A 23,876-nucleotide genomic window follows, 5' to 3' on the forward strand; every position below is an offset into this window, starting at 1 on the left:
CGCTGCTAAACAGAGCGCAAGAAGTGCTCGAAACTCTTTCTCTCCTTTGAAGTCGTTCAGCTCCGATTCGCGGCCCAACACAAAGGCGTCTCACCTCGAACCCCTTCCACTTCGAAATCGCTACATGTTACAGAGAATTACTCTCACCAGTAACCGGTGCACAAGTCTGGATTTGCCCACGCGTGGACTTCCAATGAGGATGACCTTAAAAACGCACGACCTGAAACAAGAAATGAAAACACGAATGAATCAGTAACGCCAGGCTGGCCCCGCAATAGAAAATTAATGCATACGCTCTGTTCCAGAACAAATGCAAGATCATTCAGTTCCAACACGTGACAAAACAAAAGCTCAGCAGGCAAAATCTGTAGCGTTTTAAAATCATTTTTAGGTCGCCTTTTTTTCGCAATAAAAAGCGGTCCAGCCCTAAGATATATGATACACGACTGGAGCACTTATCGCAACGAAACGTTTATAAATATTTAGTCCACAATATGTAATCGTACTTCGCGCTACTTTCTCCGTAAATTCCATTCCAAGAGCCCAGCTTTTCAATTTACCTCTGTTTAACATTACGACCGACTTTTTCTGATGGTACTGAAAAAAAAACTAATTAATATGCGGTAGCGAGATCTGCATCACGAATGTTTGGCATAACGGCTGATTGTTGCCCCTAAATAGTGCACAGTAGTAACAAAAATGGCTGTGCCAACTTTTTGAAAAAAGAAGCACGCATCACCTGAATTTCATGTCTTCGGTGACTACGATCTTCACATCACTTCTGTGGCCTTCTGTGCCACTTGACGAAAGGACCAGTCGACCCTTAATTTCTGAAGCCACTGTCCGGAACATTTCATAAACCCTGATGCCCTCTACGGCACTTGTCTCCAAGAACCTGATTCCTAGCTGTTTTGCAATGGCCTGTGGAAAGAAAGCATCCATATAGGCATAATCTTTTGCGAAAAAGGCGAGCCCCGTCTAATTATTCGCGACAGTATTCGTGCTCATGAATCATCATGATCATTATCAGCCTAGCCAGGCTCATGCGAATGAGTGCTTTTAAATAGCAGGAAAGGTAGCTTTGCTACCGAAAACATTGAAGCAGTGAAACCACCCCGATAGTCATATTCAAAGCCCGCAAACTGTCGAGGGGCATTTGAGTCTGGCCTGTCGATTTTACTTGTAGCTCTGAAGGGCGACAATTACGGAAAAACCGGAATAAATTAGCTATGTATAAAGAAAAAGAAGCAGCAACTGTGAAAATATCAGTGCCCAGCACAGTCGCGCCTTGAGGGAAGGGAGGAAGGACTGGGAAAGAAAAGTGTACGAGAGAACTTCCAAGTATAATTATCGCTCTGCAGTGTAAATTTCAGTTGCAGCTCAAGATGGGAAGTCACCCAGATGGCATAGCTGCTTTCAAAGCAGCTTAAGTATCAAGCCAAAGAACTGACATTGTGCGTTGTCAAAAAAAGGGAAATGAGGTGTTTTTAGTTGCTGTATACACTGCGACCACGCCATGGTGCCGATCTGGAGGCTGCGCTGAAATTTGCCTTAATGTGGAAAAATTCAGCCGCTAGCAAACAGCACAGGAGGGGACACAGCGCTGACTTGCAGCTGAAGATTTTTATTCAGAGGTTTCAATATATACAGAAAACAACCAACAACTCAGAACAATCACACGCCACGTGAGTGGGAAGCGATTAACATGGTTTTCATTTCATCGCCTAAAAATATCTCTGCCTTCCAGAACCTTATGAATGCCCGGTTTTCGATATGAAAACCTTTTACTATGTTCCGTGTCACTCGATTCGGGTGACGGCACAAAACACTTGTTTTCGAGAATAGCAAGCCACCTTGCTCCGCAGGTTGCAGACACACTCCATCCTTGGCCATTCTAGACTTTCACTCGTCACAGACGGGGAACACGACCCCGTCTGCCAGAATCGTAACCAGGCAGAAATCTCCACCAAGGCGCATATCCTCTGGGGTTGCGCGGGAAACCCGCCCCCACGAACTTTACTGCCAGCTCCCTCCGAGGATCGATGGAACCAACTCCACAGAAGGCCAGACAAGAGCATCCAACTGGCACTCGTTTCGTGGGCCCAGGAAGTCGCCCTTACCTCGGGGCCAGACCAAGGCCACCTGCACTAAATACGACATTCTATTTCAATGATGCTCTTTTTCCCTCTCTGCTCCTCTCGCCACATGTTCCGCTACGGCCAGCATGGCCGCATCTGCCCCGCTTGCGCGGGCAGCGGCGTGCGATCCCCAGTGTTTTTCGGTACCCAGCGGTGATACAAACGGTACAAGTTTTACCATGACTTGGGGGTCGGCTTCTCTGGGGTGAACTGCTTACAATTGGGTCTTCGACCCACCCTACGTATTGAACCGTCTTACCGTTCGCTGGAAGTGCAAATGAAGCAACGAGCGCGAGGTGCCGGCTTTAAGCCGTGCCAGCTGGCGAAAGCCCGAATGTGTGAGAACAATTCACTTCTTCAAGCCGTCGCATCGCTTTCGTACCTTGTACACAGCAGAAATGATTCATTCAAAACTTTATTGAAAGAATGACAATTATCGGAGTCTTCGGTGGTGCGCCCATTCCGGGAGCCCATTGGCCTGCGCCGCAGGGTAGTCTCTGTCAACTAGTGCTTGAATCTGTTCAGGGCCCTCGCCGTGTAGAATGGCGTCCCACTACACCAAGTTGGGATTATGAGGTCACTTAATAGCGTGAGTGAATTGGCATGCCCACACTATGTGGAAAGCCGTGGCTATTTCTCGACAGTGTGGGCACTGTGGTTTGTAAAGTGAGGGGTACCACTGTCTAGAGTTTTGTGAGGTATGGGGTATGTCTGCTTTGGCTGTCTGTAGGCCTGTAGATTCTCGGTGGCACTGATTATAGGCTGCGTAACGGGTTCCTCTGCCTCCTGGGCTAAGGGAAACGACTTACGCGATGGAATGCAGCCGCGGCGGCGGCCCGTGGTCTCGCCCACTCCGGCCATGATCACATTCGCCTCAGCCTTCGCCACATTCATCCTATCCTCTCTGACGGGTTTCCTTTTCTCACTGTCCTCTCTTTACTCCCTCACGCTTATTTCAGTTCTCGCCCCTTTATTCTCCCACCGGTGCGTCTATCTCGTCCTGTTCAGACTCCTGGTACTGCTTCTGGGTATGTCGGATGTATAATAGATCCCGCAGTGAGAATTTACAGCTTCTCACAGAGCCACCAACTTATGCCACGTGACGCGGCAAAAATAACAAATTCAGCAGGCCCTCGCTTTGCTAAAGTCTTTCTATTCATAAATGCAATGGGGTAACGTCTTTCCCTACATCGTCGACAACCGCAATTAAGAATTTTTGAGTCGCTTCCACTATAATGCGTGAGTCAAGTAGCTCAGCAAGAACGAACCTAAATATTGCACATTTTCTTTACATATGTTCTCTCCCTTTTTTCACAGGTATAGGCGAAGGCCGACTATAAAGCTTACTGCTACCACGCCTTTTCTGACCTGCTGATAAAACTACAGACCATCATAAAGCGCTTGAGAGACGGTTCGAAGTGTTCGGCAACGTCTTACGACCGCGGTTCGAATCTAGCCCACTTTTTGTAGCGAGGGCTACATTACCCCCAGTCTCGCCGTTTCCCTGTAGGCCTTCCGCGCCACTTGTGCTCATGCACAAGGAGCCAATTACATTTTGTTCGGATAGTCCTTGAAGCATTTCAGTTTCTGTTAGGTGGATAAAGTCAGCCTCTGAGATCACGCCTTTGACTGAGTTGAGGGATCGGTGGGGAGTAACGGAGACAGAGATGTCCCCTATAGAAGCAATGCTTGCGAGTTTCGAGCACTGGATGCTCTCGCGTAGTTCAAGGAGTAGGTCGCCGCTGGACATTTTGGATACCTTGTAGCCAGGCCCCAAGGTATCTGTAAGGCATTTGGTAACAAGAATTGGGGATATGATTCGGGCTTGCTTTTCTTCACAGTTACTGTGTGAGCCGCCGCGGTGGCTCAGCGGTTATGGTGCTCGGCTGCTGACCCAAAAGACGCGGGTTCTATCCCGGCCGCGGCGGCTAGAATTTCTTTGGAGGAGAAATTCTAGAGGCCCGTGTACTGTGCGATGTCAGTGCACGTTAAAGAACCCCAGGTGGTCGAAATTTCCGGAGCCCTCCACTACGGCGTCTCTTATAGCCTTAGTCGCTTTGGGACGTTAAACCCCATAAAACAAAACCAAACAGTTACTGTGTATGACATGAAACTTAGTGAAAGTTGGTTTCTTTATCATGAAAACGTCTGCTGCTTCGTTCCGCCCCCTTTTGAGAGAGCGATCAGGTTTGGAAAGGGGGGGAGCCATAAAAAATTGAAGTTTTTCGGTCATGGTGCCAGCCACCCACCATGGAGTCCAACAAGGGGACGCGACAGGAACTTGAAAGTCCTGCCCACGCCAGCTGTACACCTTAACTATAACCTAATATGACTCAACTCAAGGCAGTTGGTCACACACGGTTAACCCTCGCCGCCAGGAAAAAGAGGAAAAAAACGAAGAAGAGAGGAGGATACAGGAAAGTTGTAAGAAAGGAAATAGGAAAGTGAAGATAGAGGGGCGGACAGGAAAAGGTGACTGCCGATTTCCTCCGGTTCGGTCAGGCCGGAGGTGCCGTCTACAGGAAGCTGGGGCCAAAGTGGTGTGTTGCCTCCGCCAAGGGGCCTTAAGGGTCCAAATGCTCGGCATCGGCTCAACCACCAGGATCCCCTTTTCCCCGGACACGGCGATGCCACGCACGGCTAAGCGCGGATGCTCGGGTCCGTGGTGACGCATTGTTCACCATCATCCCCCTGCGGGGATGTCGCTGCGGATGCTCGGGTTAGCCCCGTAATGTCGCCAATCACCAACGTCTGCATGCTGCAGACGCCCCCCTGCGGGGACGTAACTAAAGGGGTACCACAAAAGTTAGCGGCTTCAACATAGACAGCATTACATGTTTCTGATGTGAAAACGACCAGTGTTCATCCTCTTGTGCTGGAGAACGACAGTCCATGCTGCTCAACGCAAAAGAAAGAAAACAGAGGTTACCATTCACTTACCCTAAATGACAATACGGCAAGACACTGCACAATAATTGCGCCCTCGTGGCCTTTTGCCTAGCTTTCCAGCAGAAAATATTGATTGCATTACCTGCCAAAGTTCTATACAGCGAAACTGCACTCACCGCTGCAGTCGAATAGTCAACCGCTCTCCAATTTACCAAATCGCTCTTGTTGCCGACGATAAATACCCTGGTATCTTCGCAGGCGCACTGCTCAGTCAGCTTCAACCACTGGTATACGCTGTTGAAGGATTCCTACGGCGAAAAATGTTTTAACGATTTAGAAAGGAAAATTCAAGGCCAGAGAAACGTAAACAGTAAGATGCTAGGAACGACACGAAACTTCCAGAATCTACCGCGCAGTGTGTTTACCAGGCGATGCGAATTGGACAATGGCTAAATCGCGGACGTTGCTTTCCGGCAGTCACCATGTGTAAGGAGATAGCGCCACCCAGCGTCGATTGTGAGGCAGAAGAAGAAAAAGCACGAGAATTCGTGCGGAGGGGTACGCCGGGACAGGTAGAAGAGGATTACGTGGCAGAGAAGAGAAGAGCGCGGTGGGCGACGGACGTGGACGAGTTCTACTGGCTCCCCGAGTTCCGGGCTTGGGCCTCAGCCGCAGACGTCCGGGCCACCAGACCCGGACATTCGTCGTCGAGAGCCTCAACCACCAGGCCCAGGCGCCACTCTACTCCGTCCATCCGTCAGCTGTTCCACACAGGCCGCCTCTGGCGCCTACGTGGCCTTTCCGGGATACCAGACCTGGGAACCGTGCTGAGAGCCCACAGACGCTGACGCTGCGGTAGCGCTGTAGGCCAACGGGGAAACGCCGGCAACAGTGCATCGACACTGGAACGCCCAGGGACTGCCTGACTGCCGACACCCAGCCAGTCCTCCCCGCTCGATGCTCGTATGAGAGACAAGTAGTGTGCCTTCCCTTTTTGACTTTCTTTTTCCTGTATTTTTCGCGAGGATTTTGTTCTGTTCTCCTGTGTGTTTTTTCCGTGTGTTGTTGCTTTGCTCTCTTGTCTCTTTCCTCTTTTCGCGCCCAAACTGAAATTGGTTTCCTTTCCTATTAAAAGCCGCCTCGTTTATTGCTTATACCTTTAGTGTTTGTGTTAAATACAACCTGCAATCTCACACATCCTCACACCATGATCCGCATTACATACAGAAAGCTATTTGGTAGAGGTAGTAATAGTTTATTACCACAAGCCACGTCCACTTCGTAGCCCTCTATTACCACACCCGAAGGAGAACATCAGCTCGCACTCTACCGTCGCCTTATAAGCATGCACGTCCACTTACGCGCACATTCCTCGCGCACAAACAGCGCTGTGGCGTTTGATCTCAGCCTCAGCGCTGTCACATGGTTGAACGCAGTCCGGAAAGCGATGACCGACGCGAAAATGAAAGTGGCTTTGAAACGGCGAATAATACAATTTCCAACGATTGTAGATGACAGCTAAAGAAAAACAAAGACAAACTGCAATGGATGAGCTTAAGTCTTTAGTCATGAATCGTTAGAAGAACATTTTATTAAGGACGCAATTCTCCTGGGGACTATTATTTGTACACTTGCCCATTTCAACAGAATGGGCGTTTCCAGTTCATCTACACAGTCTTTTCTTTACATGTTTCAGCTTACTAGGCTTGCAGGGGCCCGGAATAAAGCGACCTGCATCGTTTTCTTGTTAACCCATGTGGCTGAGCTTGGGTGGATGCTAATCACTAAATACTCCCTCATCAAAACTCGACTTCATCTCGAAGGGTTCCCTTTAAACATTAGACCAAATCGGGAAAGCAGTTACGAATGCTCTTTTCAGAATTGTAAAATGAGAAGTATTGATTGTCGCAGTGCATTTTCTAACAGGTGTCTATTTGCTGGCGCATTCTTCTGCATAGTTTTGTAACTATTCTAGTGCCCTAATCTGCAATCAACGTCTGCTGCTGCCTTGTAAACGGTTCCAGGGCCCAGTGAAGCTTGCTCTCTGCAACTTTGAACGCTGCAGACCGTCCAGTGTACTGGTAAATGAAGAGCAGAATTGCACTGTTCCCATTTCCAGTTGATCAATTCGCTCTCACCCTACCATCTGCAATCTGATCTGGTCATTTCAACTGGCAGAGCGACTGCCCTGGACAGGCGGTGGTGATGGTTTCGAACGCCGAACAAGGAATAATTTTTCTTCATCACGACCACGGGTCTACTTAAGCTCACCCCAGGCCGGGCTTGAGTGGCCATTTTAAGCGAGAAGCACGGCGTATCAGCCTTGCGCTACGCCCATGGTTTAAGTATGCAGATTAGGTCTAATAACTACACCCACGGTTTAACTATGCAGATTAGGTCTAATAACCTTTTTATGCTTTCCAACAAAGTGACGTTCCCAACAAAGGAGGGCGCAAGAGCGAGATGTTTAAAAGCATGTCCGGGATCATTTGACATCATTTTTTATTACAAGGCAACTGGAGAACATTGTAAGGTTCCCTTATAGAAATATTGAAGTTAATGGTCAATTCTTCCGACACCTGGCAAAGTTTTTTCATCGCTCGTATCAAGTAGTTGGGACTAACATAGAAAAAGTATGGAGAAGTTTTTGACGGTAGTAAAAAATTTAATAGCAAAAAAGCAAGATTCTCAAGAGGAGATCTGCAGATATATTGATTATTGTAGTGAAACCTTGCGATACATGAAAAAATTCGGTTCGTAAACTATTATTTCTCGTTGGAAAATGTGCTTTTCGAGCATTCCTGTATGCGTTGCCCCTAAAGTAATGGCTTCGATTGTCATCGCCACACAATGAGGATGCTCAGCGTCAAATACATGGCATCGACAATGATTCAGCTGCTAAAGATCATACCTGGTCGGTGACGTCGTACATTATGATAACGCCATGCTCTTCTATCCAATATTTCGACGTGATCTTCAGGAAGCCCAACTCATTGGAAGTGGTCCACTGGAAAAAGTTTCATTGCGTTTAAAGTACACATCGGCACGAAGTGTGACTGTTATTTTATCATTATCAGTCACATTTTGTGCATTTTCGTTCCGGAAGCGGACGTAGGGAAAGGCAGTAAGAATAAGGAAAAAGAACGGCTTTTCCCTCGCTTGTCCCAGAAAATTTCCTAATATAGTCTTTTCACTTCACTTTTCCTCTAGCGCTTGCAGATCTCTTCCTGTGTAAAACATCATTTATCGACATTACGTGTCCAGCCAAAGAATAATTTCCCCTCGTCATAAATGGTCTTAAATCATTAATAAGAGTTTGTTTCCATTCAAAGCTACTCTTTGCCGTGCAACGTTACACGCATAATTTTTCTTTTTGCAGCCCTTGACACATTTTCTACTTTCTATATTTGTCTACTTTCAAACATTTTGTTGCCTCCAAGGTTCGCCTTTCATGGGGCGATGAAATCCATTGTATGCCCTCTTTTTGAAGGATATCTGAAAGCTGTTCATCATAACTAGAAAGTGCAAATGTCCTACAGCTTAACCGAAGTAGGCCTAGCCCTCTCTACTATCCAGTGTTTCGCTGCCTGTCGCAAACTTCTCTTTTAATTGAAGATGAGTTAAATTTAACTTCCCTTATATTAATTTTATTTCTCCTGTAGTAACTGAACATGAAGCATACGTGACAATTGACAGATAGATTACCTAGTGGGTTACTTAGACGAAGAAATTTAAGCTGACTAAAATATTGATTATTAGTTGGCATGCTAATCTCTTCCGGCTCCGACCGTCTGAACGCCTTCTGTAAGCAGCTCGTGAAGAACTATTGATAGTTGATGTCCAGCACATCAACCCTTTTTTTTGTCTGGTATTCCCTCACTTCCGGTTTGGGCACCAGGACACTTAAACAGTCCTTGCAGATACTTGTTGCGTATTTACATAGCTGCCTCCTCATTTTGGGTACGCAGAGCCTGCATTACTACTGATGTTTTAATGGAATCCACTGCTTTGTTGAATAAAAGATAACACACACACACTTTATATATATATATATATATATATATATTGAAAGGGGGTTTCTGCACAAATGGTACAGGGCGTGGTGTTCACGGCAGGCGACACAAAGCGGCGAGCAGAACGGCGGGCAGCGCAGAAGACGGCCAGTCCGACCCAATCGATCTCGTGCAGCGCGGCGGCACATCGTCTTTTTGCGACGCTTCGTCATCGTCGATGTCGGCGCTCTGGCAGCGATCGGCCTAGGCGATATATATATATATATATATATATATATATATATATATATATATATATATATATTGAAAGGGGGTTTCTGCACAAATGGTACAGGGCGTGGTGTTCACGGCAGGCGACACAAAGCGGCGAGCAGAACGGCGGGCAGCGCAGAAGACGGCCAGTCCGACCCAATCGATCTCGTGCAGCGCGGCGGCACATCGTCTTTTTGCGACGCTTCGTCATCGTCGATGTCGGCGCTCTGGCAGCGATCGGCCTAGGCGGTATCAGGCGCGGCCGTCGTGGTTCGCTACAATTGCCCCGGGGAACGAAGAGGAGCCACCATGGCGACTTATGGCGAGGGCAAAAGGAGCGGGTCGTAGTAAGTCTTCAGGCGGCTGACGTGGACGGTTTCCCGACCGCGACGGCGCAGGTCCGAAGAGGGGTTGAGCGGCTCCACAACGTAGTTGACTGGCGACGTTTGCTGGACGACGCGATAAGGCCCTTGGTATTCTGTGCGAAATTTAGATGACAATCCGGGTGGTGTGCCGGGAACCCATAGCCAAACTAGGAATCCAACCGGATAAACGTGTTGCCTGCTAACGTTATCGTGGCGATGCTTTTGGCGGCCTTGGGAGTCGGAGGTAAAAGAGCGCGCCAACTGGCGGCAGTCTTCTGCATGCTTTGCGACTTCGGAGAGAGGCGTCCACTCGCAGGCGTCAGGATTATAAGGTAATATGGTGTCCATCGTGGACGACGGCTCAAGCCCATACAGAAGGAAGAAAGGGGTAAAGCCGGTGGTGGACTGCGTGGCGGTGTTGTACGCGTATGTCACGAAAGCGAGGACGGCATCCCAGTTAGTCTGATCTGCTGCGACGTACAGCCTTTGTCAAAAGTTTAGAGCCCAGAGGGTTTGCTTCTGAAGCACACAGTCTGGTTCGTAATGCATCTCCAGCGCTCCAAATTTGCTGAAGGTAAGAAGATTTCTGCTCCTGCCTCCTTCAATGGGTAGGCCTACCACGAATGTTATAGGAGACCGACTGAAAGGCTTAGAAGCAAACCCCCTGGGCTCTAAACTTTTGACAAAGACTGTACATCGTGAGCATGTCTCCGAGAGTACGGTTGAAGCGCTCGGTCAGCCCGTTAGTTTGAGGATGGTAGGCAGTGGTGGTTCGATGTACGATGCGACATTCGGCAAGCAGTGCTTCAACGACTTGGGAAAGGAAGGCGCGGCCTCTGTCACTGAGCAGCTCGCGCGGCGCGCCGTGACGAAGAACAAAATGGTGCAGCAGGAACGTAGCAACTTCGCGGCTAGTTGCAGCAGGAAGGGCGGCTGTCTCGGCATACCGGGTGAGGTGGTCGACGCCGACGATAATCCAACGGTTCCCAGAGACCGTACAGGGAAGCGGTCCGTAAAGGTCAACTCCAACGCGACCGAAAGGACGCGCTGGGCATGGGAGTGGTTGTAAGGGGCCGGTCACTCGGGGAGTGGAAGTCTTCCGCCGCTGACAGGCGATGCACGATCGGACGTATTTTCGAATATAGGCGTACATGCCGCGCCAGTAGTAGCGCTGAGAAATTCGTTTGAATGTTTTCAGCACACCAGCGTGCGCACACTGAGGGTCAGCGTGGTAAGATGCGCAAAAATCAGATCGAAAATGGCAGGGGATCGTGAGAAGCCACCGCCGACCATCAGGCATGTAGTTGCGGCGGTATAGAAGGCCGTCCCGGAGGGCAAAGTGCGGAGCTTGACGCCGTAAAGTTCTAGAAGGCGCAACGTTTTGTGATGAAGACACGGCGTCTATGAGGGACGCAAGCCACGGGTCTTTTCGCTGCTCCGCCGGCATATCAGCGATGGTAAGAGACGAAAGCACGGGATCGGTCGCCGAGGAGCAGGCAGCGTCGCTGGGAAGGGGAGACCGAGACAAAGCATCGGCGTCCATGTGCTTACGGCCGGAACGGTAGATGACGCGGATGTCAAACTCTTGAAGGCGAAGAGCCCACCGAGCGAGGCGACCGGATGGATCTTTAAGCGACGATAACCAGCAGAGCGCATGGTGGTCCGTGACGACGTCGAACCGGCGGCCGTATAGATAGGGCCGGAATTTCGTTAGCGCCCATACAATAGCGAAGCATTCCTTCTCCGTAACGGAATAGTTGGATTCAGCTTTGGTAACCACGCGACTCGCATACGCAACTACGTATTCTTCAAAACCATGTTTTTTCGCTGGGCCAAGACAGCTCCGAGGCCAACGCCACTCGCATCCGTATGGACCTCGGTAGGTGCTGTGGGGTCATAGTGTCTGAGTATTGGCGGCGAAGTCAAAAGATGGCGCAGGGTAGCGAACGCTTCGTTGCACTCGGCCGACCAGCCAGATATGTCATTGGTCCCGCCAAGCAGCTTCGTCAGCGGCGCAATGATGGACGCAAAATTGCGTACGAAGCGCCGGAAATAAGAACACAAACCTATGAAGCTTCGAAGTTGCTTGAGCGAAACCGGCTTAGGAAATTGCGCCACAGCACGGAGCTTGGCCGGGTCAGGGAGAATGCCTTCCTTGGAGACGATGTGCCCCAATATTGTCAACTGCCGAGCTCCGAAGTGGCACTCCTTGAGATTCAGCTGCAGTCCGGCGTCTGTCAGGCAAGTCAAAACCTGCTTTAAGCGTGCAATGTGTGTGGTGAAATCGGCGGAAAAGACAACAATGTCATCCAGGTAGCAGAGCCAGGTCTGCCATTTCAACTTCCGCAAGATGTTATCCATCATCCTTTCGAATGTGGCGGGATCGTTGCACAGACCGAACGGCATCACATTGAACTCGTAGAGGCCGTCGGGTGTAACAAATGCTGTCTTTTCTCTGTCAGGTGCAGCCATCGGTACTTGCCAGTAGCCGGAACGTAGGTCAAGGGACGAAAAGTACTCAGCGCCTTGGAGGCTGTCAAGAGCGTCGTCGATGCGGGGAAGAGGGTAATTGTCCTTGTGGGTAATTTTGTTGAGGCGGCGGTAATCGACACAAAATCGGATTGAACCATCTTTCTTCTTGACAAGTACCACCGGCGACGACCAAGGGCTGTGAGACGGTCGGATGGCACCACGGTGCAGCATGTCTTCAACTTGTTCGCTAATCACGCGGCGCTCTGCCGCCGACACACGATATGGCCGCTGGCGAAAAGGCGGGTGAGAGCCGGTCTCAATGCGATGAGCGACGGTGGAAGACCGGCCTAGAGGTGTGTGGGCGGCGTCGAAAGCGGAGTGAAACGTGTTTAGTAGAGCTGAGAGCTGCTTCCGGTAGGCGGAAGGAAGAGCGGCGTCGATGGCGGCTTGGAAGAAGGCGTCGGGCAACGGATCGGGTGCCGAATCAGGATGAAGAGCATTGATGGAGGAACTGCGGGAGGTCACAGGGGCATCCAGGTCAGAGAGAAGGTGGGCAGGTTGAACTGAGCCAAGAGTCTCACCACGTAGCAGGGTAAGCGGGCATGGAGACGGATTATAAATAAGCATTTTCGCGAGACCTCCGTGAACATCGAGAACAGCGTACGGCAGCGGCAGGTTTTTGCGATGTACGAAGGAAGACGAGGGCGTAAAGAAAACTGCGACGGCGGGTGTGGCAGGGCACGAGAGGGATACCAGCGCTGAAGCCTCCGGAGCGATGTCGACGTCTTCAATTACTGTGATCTTCTGCGGACACAGGGAATGGTGGTCGTCGGCCGGTTCGTCAGACAATACAGAAAATGCTACCTCTGCGCGGGCGCAATCTATCACGGCGTTATTTTTTGATAGGAAGTCCCACCCGAGAATTACGTCGTGGGAACAAGACGGCAGGACCACGAACTCAACACTGTACAAAATGTCGGCAATGACGACCCGCGCTGTGCATGCGGCCAAAGGTGCGATCCTCTCTTCGGTAGCAGTCCGAAGCGACAAACCAGAAAATGAAGTCGTCACTTTTCGTAACCGACGGCACAGTCTCTCATGAATGACAGGCACAGCAGCACCCGTATCCACAAGCGCGTACACAGAAAAACCATCGACGGAAACCAATAGAATGTTCGCGGGAGAAAGTTGAGGCCTTGAGCTGTTTGAAGAGCACGCAGTTCTTGCCTCGGGAACTGCGGAATTTATTTTCCCTCGTCAGCAGATGTAGGGCGACGGCGCATAGGTGAAAGTGAACGGCGACGTGGGGACGGAGATCGACGGGTCGTATACGGACGATCGTCACTGGCGTAGGGCTCCGGAGGTGGAACAGAACGGAGCCGCTGAGGTGAGCAGGCAGGAGGCGCAACCGCTCTAGGGGCGACCATGCGGCGTCGACAGTGGCGGGCCACATGTCCGGGGAAGCCACATGAAAAGCATATCGGACGATTGTCTGGTGTGCGCCAGGGGTTGTAATATGGCGAAGGGGAAGGAGGAAGCGAAGCCGCTGGTGGGGCCGGTGCCGGGCGCAGAACAGGCTGACGAGGTGGCAACACCGCAGGCCGTGCAGCCACGGCGGCGTACGTCAAGGGCGCTGCCACAGGGGTGGATTGGCTATAATGTGCTGCGGCGCCGGCGTACGTCAAAGGAGGGACGGAAGGAACTTCAGGGGGAGGAGGAAGAGCTTCGGCCACTTGTTCGCGGATGACGCGCTGCAGCGAAGGCACAAGAGAAGAGGAAGCGGCAGTACTCGGGTGGACGAGAGACAGCTGTCGAGCAACTTCTTCGCGAATATACTGCTGGATCTGGGGCAGCAGTAGCGACTGGTCGGAGCCGGATGTCAAAGCGCCCAGAGGCTCCGGTGGAGAGAGTGGAGAGCGAGTGAGAAGACGGCGCTTACGGAGTTCGTCGTAGCTCTGGCATTGTGCGATGACGTCGACGATGGTGGCTGGATTTTTGGCGAGAAGCATCTGGAATGCGTCGTCGTCAATGCCCTTCAGAATGTGGTCGATCTTGGCGCGCTCGGGCATCGAAGCATCCACACGTTTGCACAGATCCACCACGTCCTCTATATAACTGGTGAAATTTTCACCAGGCGGCTGCGCCCGAGCACGCAGGCGTTGCTCAGCACGCAGCTTGCGCACCGCAGGCCGGCCGAAGACGTCCGCGAAATTTTGCTTAAAGGCGGACCACGAAGTGATGTCAGGCTCATGGTTGCGGTACCACAGATTGGCAACGTCCGTCAGATAGAAAATGACGTTGTTCAGTTTTAGGGGATCGTCCCATTTGTTGTGGGTACTGACCCGCTCGTACGAGGCCAGCCAGTCCTCGACGTCGTGGTCCCCGGTACCGCTGAAGACAGCGGGGTCGCGCTGGCGCAAAGCTCCAGCGCAGACGACTGTCGGCGGCTGTGGGGCAGGAGTGTGTGGCAGAAGGATCGGCGGCTGTTCGGAATCTTGAGGCATGGTGAAATTCGGAAGCGGACGGCCTTGAAGTGCCAAGAAGGCAGTAAATCCGCACCTCCACCAAGTGAAAGGGGGTTTCTGCACAAATGGTACAGGGCGTGGTGTTCACGGCAGGCGACACAAAGCGGCGAGCGAACGGCGGGCAGCGCAGAAGACGGCCAGTCCGACCCAAGCGATCTCGTGCTGCGCGGCGACACTTCGCCTTTTAGCGACGCTTCGTCGTCGTCGGCGCTCTGAGAGCGATCGGCCTAGGCGGTATCAGGCGCGGCCGTCGTGGTTCGCTACAATATATATATATATATATATATATATATATATATATATATATATATATATATATATATTATCGAAGTATACGGTTCGTTAAAGGAAAAATCTATTCGACTCGACGTTTCGATCGGAAGACCGATCTTCTTCAGGAGTGACTTTGTTAATGCATCCTCTTTTCTAGGGGTGGGCACAAAACAGGGAAATGAGAAACACAAAGCACATAGCAGAAAAATACACATAGAAAAATTATTACAGGGAGTGCGACCCACACGAAAAAAAAATAGAGAGTGCGATGAACAGGTACTAAGTAAGAAAATACAGCGTCCTGATGCGGCCTCTGGTTACGAAGAAAGAGAAAACATTAAAATAATAAAAATGAAAGGAAGTAGAAAAAATTGCTGTCGCATTCAAAGCATGGAAAGTCTTAACTGCTCTAAGAAATTTTTCTGCACCATTTCTGTAGATCTTCCTCTAATGGACACATCTGAGCGAGAATGCTTGATGTCATGAAACGCATTAAAAAAAAGCATTACTTACAATTTGCAGTTTCACGGTTTGGCCGTATAGCTGTATTGTCTTTAGTTTCTGCGTAAGCAAAAAAAGAATCACAACCGGCTGATAGTGGCAGTTGAAAGCGATTTATATTAAATACATTTGCCACTGCTTGTAAGCGGCAGAAGAGAAACAACTGCCGTCGAATGGCCCAACAGGTGCCAAAAAGTATAGACCTTAAAAAGCTTTCTTGTCTAAATATAGCCTAATTAGCCCTCGATTTTGCTTACTGATACCAATCCTTGACGCTCCCTTGTACTCTAACACGTATTAAAGTGCACCACATCTGTGAATTCATCACTAAATTTTTTAAAGGGTGTTGCGAGTTAGGGAGGTGAACTTTGACCAAAGGTTACGATGAAATATCTTGACCGTGATGTAGGACATGCTTGTGCAAGAAAGCCTCAAAATGACTATCTTTTAACGAAAAGCATTTCAGCTGATTTGACGATGATGTTGCAGGCTCTTATCGGAAAATAATATACCGGCACAATCTGAACTGAAGGAGAAATGCAGCGATCGTTGTTGTCCCTCTGAGGGACAGACTGACTTCAATGCTCTTCGACTGCTCGTAAAACGGTGCAGAGCGAACTCAAGCAATCCTTTTTAAATGTGCGCTTCTCACCAGAAAAAGCTGGTTATTTATTGGGGAGCATTTCTTCCTTTCTAAATTGTTCGCTTCAAGATTGGTCCTCTTGTTCGAGAACATACTTATCCAAGCAAACCTATACTTCCCATACATTCCCCAAACAACCGAGAACAACTTTCCCAAAAGTTGGTTTTTGAATAACCATTTGAGGGAGCGCGACTGCACTGCCAATTCCTGGGCTGGCAACAATCTTGCTCGGTCCTGCAATTCTATGGGGTGTGAGCTGCATTTTTAAAAATGCAGATTTCTACACTGACACAGTGACATGCATCTCAGTGAGATATAAAAGATTACGCTGTCTGCAAGCATCACATGCAACCTGCCGGCGCTTCATGAATGTCTCTGTTTGGCAAAAAGGTGCATGTGTCTAGGCATATAACTTTTTTACGAAAACTCTCTCTTGTCAGCCCTGTTTTTGTCCTTTTTCTTTCTTTGACGACCGTATCTAAAGGCAACTTTTCTCGTGAATTGACTGTTATATAGAGCTGCGGACTCTTCCCTTCTCTGCCTTTCATCCCGTCTTTTTCGTTCAGTAGACTCCAGAGTTAGTATTCGCATCGCCCTCATGATTTCTTCGGAGCATTCTTTGCCGTTTTCGCGTACCTATTTTTTTTTTCAATAGGAGTTCGCCACAAACTTACGAAGTTCACTCGGGCTTTTCGGTAACCGCCTCCCATGCAAATGCCTTTACTTTTCTCTTCCTCCTCTCCACATCCGTCGCTTTCGCCTGCTCCAGCTGTGCACTGTGGCCCATTGGTCTTCACTTCCGTTGGCTTCCCTGCAGTTGTTTTATCTGCAGCCTTTTCCCCTGCCTGGAAAGTTCGAAGGGAAATGGAATTCAAAGATCTGCTTACCACACTTGGTCGAAAAAAGGGAGTGCTAAACGCTACCTCAAGTGACTTCGTCAGTGGAGAACAAGGAACTCTTTAAAAATACTATTCACACTACGACAACATTCAAAGGCACCTCACAGTACAGCAATACAATCAAAACATCGAAAGTACGAAGAAAAGAATAGGATTTTGTAGTGAGACCGCACAAAGTGATGATAAACATTTGAAGACTTGTAATGAAATAAGGGAATCTTGCAAAAGCGTTTAGTGTTACTAAAACTCAGTTGAAAACTGAAGTGAAGTGGCACACACGATTTTGAAATTTTTATTGGCACTGACATCATTCTATAAAGTCATTCACACTGACTGGCACGCCTTCCGCACTAATCTCGCCTCCGACTCCTTAGAGTCCTACGACGACTGGACGTCGCGCATCACTGCAGCGCTCACGTCCAGTAGCCGCCGCATTCGAACTCGTCACACAGTCCCAGACCCAGATCCTCATCTTCTCCGTTTATGGCGTCGCCGTAAACGTCTTCAACGCTCCTTTCGCTCCCAACCCCACAATGCCCAACTCTCCTCCCGGATCCCCGGACGCCTGCGTGCGGACCCGGAGGGGCACGGGTCTTCTTCTGGCGGAAATAAAGTTTCTTCACTCACTCACTCACCCACTGCGCCTCACTCGAGCACTCTCGTTGGAGTGCTCTTTGTGACCATCTTGACTCTGCTTTACATTCGCGATCCACATGGTCTCTCTTCAAATCACTCCTTGGCACTAAGCCTGCCCTTGCTCCCACTCTAGCTAAAGCCCTCACTCAGGGGACTCCCTCTGATGTTTTTGATCAGCTCGCTTCTCTCTACCTCCCTCCCCCTCTGGCACCCTCCTACCCGATGTACTCGGGCGGACCTAACCCCGATCTGGACCACTCCTTCACTCTCCGAGAGCTCGAATCGGCTCTGGCTGCTAATGCTACACGCTCGGCTCCCGGTGAGGATGCCATTACATATACCACACTTGGCAACCTTCCTGACTGCGCCAAAGAATTCCTCCTTCATACCTACAATGAGGCCTGGAACAGCGGCTGCCTGCCGAGCTCCTTGACCTCCTCCATCATTTCTATGATTCCAAAGCCGGGCAAACCTCCCTCTCTCTCTAACCTCCGCCTAATCTCCCTGACATCGTGCGTTGGTAAGACCCTTGAGCGAATGGCCTTGACTCGCCTCTAATCTCCTCGAGGGGAGGGAGTTCTTCCCCCATTCTCTCATCGGCTTCCGACGCCGCGTCTGTGCACAAGACACGTTTCTGATTCTCCAGCACACCTTTCTGTCACCTACCCCCACTCAAATTCACGCACTTGTGACCGTCGATGTTCGCAAGGCCTTCGACAGTGTTTGCCACGACCACATCCTTTCCCAACTCGACTCCCTGGACTGTGGCCCTCGCATGTACTCCTATATCCGTTCATTTCTCTCTAAACGTGTGGCTCGCTTTCGAGTAGACAACCATCTGTCCGACCCCCACCACCTCACCCGTGGCACTCCTCAAGGTGCTGTTCTCTCTCCTACCCTTTTCAATCTTACTATGCCCCTCTCGCCTCCCAGCTAGCTGAAATTCCCGACTAGCATCATATATTTTACACCGATGACATCACTCTGTGGTGTTCGTCGGGCTCTCCCGGTCACGTACAGGGCACCCTGCAACGCGGCCTAGATCTCATTGACTCCTTTCTCACCACCGCTGGCCTCTCTCCTGCTCCTGAAAAATCCGAGCTTCTCCTTCTCAACCATTCATCATACCTGCGCTCACACAACCACTTAGTCTCTCTCCACCTTTCTGGCTCTCCCATTCCTGTCGTCACGCAGTGCAAAGTTCTTGGCTTCCCTTTGCATGCGGCCAAGAACGTGCAAGCCCTCCACCACGCTGTCACCACCTGCCATTCCGTAACTCACCTCCTCCTCCGGCGCGTGGTCACTCGGAGCTCAGGTCTCCACGAGGCTCACGCGTGCCGAGTTGCCCACGCGCTGGCCCTCAAAAAGGTCTTGTACTTTGCACCCTACATTTCCTTCAATCAGACTCAACACTCTCGAGACTGCCCTTGTGGGCCTCTACAAGGCAGCTCTCAACCTCCCTATCACTACCTCTACTACTAAGATCTTTGCCACAGGCCTCTTTCATCCTCTCCGTTCTCTTCTTTCTCTCCATCGTGACTCCCGGCTTGCCCGCCTTTCCCTTACCCGTCAGGGTCAGTGGTTACTGACTCAAGCGGGTATCTCGCCCATTCCCATCGCCCCTTTTACCTCTCCTATTCCAACCCCTGCTCCCAATCTTAGTGTCCTCCCCCTCCCGACCAACATGTCCCCCGTCCTGCACGCCGGCCGTCGTCATGCGGCCGCGCAGCACCATTCCCTTCTCTTTGATACCCAGGGTGTAGCCTACACGGATGCCTCCTTCGTGGCTCCTCGAGGTTCCTGCGGCTAGGCCCTGTACCATGCCCACCTCCCCGCTCCTGAAACCCACACCAGCTGGCCGTATCTACACCCTCCGGATGCACTGTCCCTCGAGGTCCTCGCCATTGCAGATGCCCTTCACTCATTTGCTCTCCATCCCTCTCTTCAAGAGTACACAGTCTAATCAGACTCACAAGCCGCTATATACCACATACAGAAACGCACCCTAACCCCTTCTCTCCAACAGGAGGTCGAACGAGCGGTCTCCGCATTGCAGCCTTCCATCGTTTTCCTCCGCTGGGTCTCTGGGCATTCAGGGATTGACGGCAATGAGCTGGCCCATCAGCTCGCCCGAGACACACTTTTCCGGGCACCGTTGATCCCCTGGCCCAAGCCCTCGGAGGACGGTGGGAGACTCACCCTTCGCCGCACCATAAAAGAGGTCTACCTCGAGCTCCGCCTAGACAAACGCCTTTACCCTCCCCCTCATCCATCGCTCACGGTGCCGGAGGTTCGCCTTCTTCAGCACGTTCAAATGAATGCAGTCATCACCCCGTCTCGCCTCTTTCTCCATCGCTATCGATCAGACCCTTCCTGTCCCAACTGCCCCTGTATCTATGCGGACCTGCCCTATTGCCTCTTTTATTGCTCGGCTGCTCAGCAGTCAGGTTCCTACCCCCCACTTTCTTTATCCATCACCACCTGGCTCGACTGGCTTGGCGCTGAAGGGGAGGATGAACAGCGACTTCTGGTCGCCCAGGCGGTCGACATGCTCGGCCTGTTAATTATGGCCGAATAAAGGTCTCTTACTACTACTACTTGTTACGTTTCTGTACCTGTTTATGCATTCTCATGTTAAGTCTTTTTAGTTCTTGCGTGCACTGCCTATGTTTTTTTTTTTGTCATATAAACCTACATCGCGCGCTGATGTACTGGCCTATTTATTTTCGCCAAAAGAGGTAGCACTGCAGTCTAGCCTGTTTTATTTTGGAAACAAAGGTTTCTTCGCAGTCGTGAAGGTAAGAAGCGCTTGCTTCAATCCTTACATTGCACATAGCTTCTGTATTGAATTCTTATGAAGAAGTGAAATGAAAATCATTATAAAATGCAAGAGCAAAACGTATGCGAAAACGTATATACAAGGCCGACAAGGCATGCTTTGAGGACCTCTGAACGTAGCAACTAATAAAAATTTTTTAACGAACGATTATGTTACAACTTAATAACCATTGTGCATTAGGGGCCTGCTGCAGAGGCCTGAAATCACTGAGCAAACACTCACCAGCGGTGCATTCAACAAGCAGGACTTCCCCACTCCTACGTCTCCGACAAGCAAAATATTAAATACGTAGTGACTGCAAAAAAAATGTGATAAATTAGTGTAAGCAATTTAACTCATGAAACAAAAATGCTAGTATAAAAGTTCTCAAGGAAATGTGCCGGCCATTTTGTTCACATCGCAGGTAAAACGCTTCCAGTTCTCAAACAAAAGTTTCGGCACATAATAACAGGAATAAACGAATTCCAGATATCTCGGGCTCAGCGTTATTAGGTGCGAGAGAAATGTTGGATCGTATTGTTACTTCAGTACAGCAGTGGGCTGCGAAATGCGGTAAGTGGTCAACAATCGCATTCTATAACACAGACGGTGGCTTTGAAACGGTGCTGTTGTTCCTTTCTTTAGATTTCATTGAGGCTATGGTCGCAGTTTAGAATCTCTGCCAGGATATAAGTGAACGCTAGGATAGGGCATGTATCACGGGAAGAAAACCAAGAACTGGATACACACTATGGACGAATGTTATTCAACAAGAATTTCGGCCAACTGCTAAAGCCGTAGGTGTTTCATTTTTCCAGGCAGTGGTAACTCCTATGCTACAATCACGAACTGTCTTCACACATGCTGCAATAATTATTTGCTAAACACTTTACTGCGCAGAATAACAGGCAAAGACAAAGATGTCTGTGATAGAGTTGGTATTGTATCTTTCTAATCTAAGAGACCATAGCTTTGTCTTCCCTAGTCAAAAATTCCTTCAGCCTATCGGTCTGAAGGCTGAAGGAACCCGTAATTTGGCCCTGTCGGTGATGGGCCTGTTGGGCCTGTTGTGATGGGCCTGATAGTGATGAGCCTGATGGTGATGGACCTGTCGGTGTCAGACCTGTTGGTTCTAATGGCGTCGGCCTGTTGGCACAGATCCTGCTTGCAGGTATCGGGATAGTGTTAGGCCTAATGAGGGACGCCAGTCCTAATGGCGCAGCATAGATAAGTTTTTTCATCACTCAGAAATGTGTGCACACTACAGACCACCGAAAAATGACTTGAGACGAAATAACTTAGGAGAAAAAATAACGCAAGAATGAATGTGGACCGTTTAGTTCTGATCTTAAAACTTTCACTTGTTTCTGAGTTGCACTTGTTACCATGGTGGTGATAAAATCAAGCTTCTAGAAACTATCGCAACAGTAGCTTTTCGGAATGGAATTCGAAATGGACAATTGGGATATGATCAGAGTAATTCCTGACCCAGCTCAGATTTGCATTGATGTTAATACTTGGTTTAATTATAGGATAGTAAATTATACATGATTTACACACAATTTAACGCACGAGGAATACGCTAGACGGATCAAAACGGTTGGGAGCGCTACAATGTGCTGGCACGTTAGCGTAGTCAGGTGCCCTTTTTTTCATATTTCTCGGGCTTTGTTTAAATGCCAGTAAAATGGTTTGGTTTATGGGGTTTAATGTTCCAAAGAAACTTAGACTATGAGGGATGCTGTAGTAGAGGGCTCTGGAAATTTCGACCACCTGGGGCTCTTTAATGTGCACTGACATCGCACTGTAAATGGGCCTCTAAATTGGCCACGAAGACGAGACGCTGCCACAAAACCCTGCATCGGTTGTCTCTGATACCCCTCTACAACTTAACGAATGCACTCGGACCCAAAATGAAAAGTAAGGGTTTTGCATGATTAATCTTGGATATGTAGGTAATTAAGAAGTATTTGAAAATACTCTGAGCGCAGTCACGGGAAAAAATGTTTTTTATTTTTATATTGTGTTTTATATTGTGTTTTTTTTTAAGTTTTTTTTATTTTGTGCAATCATTTACTCGATTTATATGCACCGTCCTGTATGTAGTACTAGAACCGAAGTTTATATTGCAGGCCACACCTTCAAAATACTTAAGCTCGATGTTATACTCTCACCCTTCAAGTGACTCGCCTGTCGCTATAACACAAGAACGCTCCAAAACAAAACACCACAAATACAATAGCGGCGGTTAAAAAAATACGCTGGGCCTCATACATTATGTCGCTTAGGTTTAAACTAACTGCAAAATGCCATCGTGAGCGGTACAAGTTGTGCGGGTTGTCCCACTGCCGCTCCCGCCTTACTTTCAATGCGCACTGCGGTTTCACTGTCCCTGCACTGCCGGGAACGACGCCTTAGAAACCGTCCAAAAAGATTGCGGCGGCCAGCCTGGACTCTCGGAAGCACGCATTTGATGGGCCGCACAAGAAGTGGCATTTCCGCCTTCGCTGTCATCGTTGCTGCTATAGAGAAGAATAGATAAACAGCTGACCACGCAAGCCAATAAGGGAAGTTAGCCAAGGCGGGAGCTGCACTTGTGATAACGCTGTGGCCATGCATAGCAGGGAGACCACCCTCTCCAATGACCTTATTTCTTGTGTTCGCATGAATGAGAGGGAATAGCAGTGTAATCGTATACTACAGGCCACTTTGTACTCTCCCATAGCGTTGCTTCCATACTAGCCTGAATGGCTGAATCAAATGCATTGAGTGGTTACTGAAAGATCACTTGCACCACGCCGGTACGACCGTGGGCAGACCTAAGGACACAACAGCGGCTACCTGCCAGTACATACCTGTAAAATCCTGAGCTCTCAAAGACTACAAAATGTCCTTAACACCGACAACTGAGTTACTGCCCTAATGGTCTATGCTTTCCTATTCCATCGGCGCCTCGTTGCCTCCCGACGGCCTCTCACCAAAGTGCAATTATCGGCAAAGCGCGCGACAGGTCACAGGTCATAATAATCTCTGAGAGAATTGTGTGAAGAGAAATGGAAAGTATACTTACTAGTCTGGATCCATTGGAGTCATTTCGTGCTCGTCGGCGGGTGCATCGCTTGTGAAACGTTAGAGCTGACGACCATCGGTGATGCCTCGTCGTGTCGTCGAGCACGACTTCAGAGCCAACCGATAAGGAAAATCGGCCCGTCAGGGGAGCTGGGCTGCCAGAAGTGACAGAACGATAAGTCTGCTTTGTGTATTATATCTCGGTGTGCTTCAATACGGGTTATCACGAGGTGTTGCTCATAGCGTTTTCCTCGGGAGCGATAAGACGGTGCGCGGCGAAACCTGGTCACAGCCCTTTTTGGAGCCTGTTCACTGTAAATATATCCCCGATACTACATATAGCGCCGTATATTGGCTCCAATGTGCGGAAATCCGGAACACGC

At 49.5% G+C, this 23,876-nt stretch overlaps 1 protein-coding gene across 1 annotated transcript; it reads right to left on the reverse strand.

The window, feature by feature from the left end:
• Positions 1 to 120: 120 nt before the first annotated feature.
• Positions 121 to 23,608, reverse strand: LOC149333783 (ras-related protein Rab-1A-like). Its single transcript, XM_089556112.1, has 8 exons — positions 23,495 to 23,608; positions 20,668 to 20,740; positions 16,746 to 16,916; positions 15,441 to 15,488; positions 7,939 to 8,034; positions 5,204 to 5,335; positions 740 to 921; positions 121 to 220 (listed from the first exon to the last, which is right to left on the reverse strand). The coding sequence occupies exons 1-8, from the start codon at positions 23,515 to 23,517 to the stop codon at positions 121 to 123; spliced, it is 825 nt and encodes a 274-aa protein (XP_089412238.1). The 5' UTR covers positions 23,518 to 23,608.
• Positions 23,609 to 23,876: the final 268 nt, after the last annotated feature.

Source organism: Amblyomma mixtum, chromosome 8 (assembly GCF_055824585.1).
Source record: "Amblyomma mixtum isolate Tamu chromosome 8, ASM5582458v1, whole genome shotgun sequence".
Classification (NCBI taxonomy): domain Eukaryota; kingdom Metazoa; phylum Arthropoda; class Arachnida; order Ixodida; family Ixodidae; genus Amblyomma; species Amblyomma mixtum.

What these genes read in the sequence shown, in the direction of transcription:
- LOC149333783 (XM_089556112.1), bottom strand. Translation starts at nt 23,517, where the DNA reads ATGACTCCAATGGATCCAGACTA. An exon ending in GAAAAGCCCGAGTGAACTTC is followed by an intron (nt 15,489 to 16,745) that starts GTAAGTTTGTGG and finishes TTGCTTACGCAG; the next exon opens with AAACTAAAGACAATACAGCT. An exon ending in TTGACTATTCGACTGCAGCG is followed by an intron (nt 922 to 5,203) that starts GTGAGTGCAGTT and finishes TTCTTTCCACAG; the next exon opens with GCCATTGCAAAACAGCTAGG.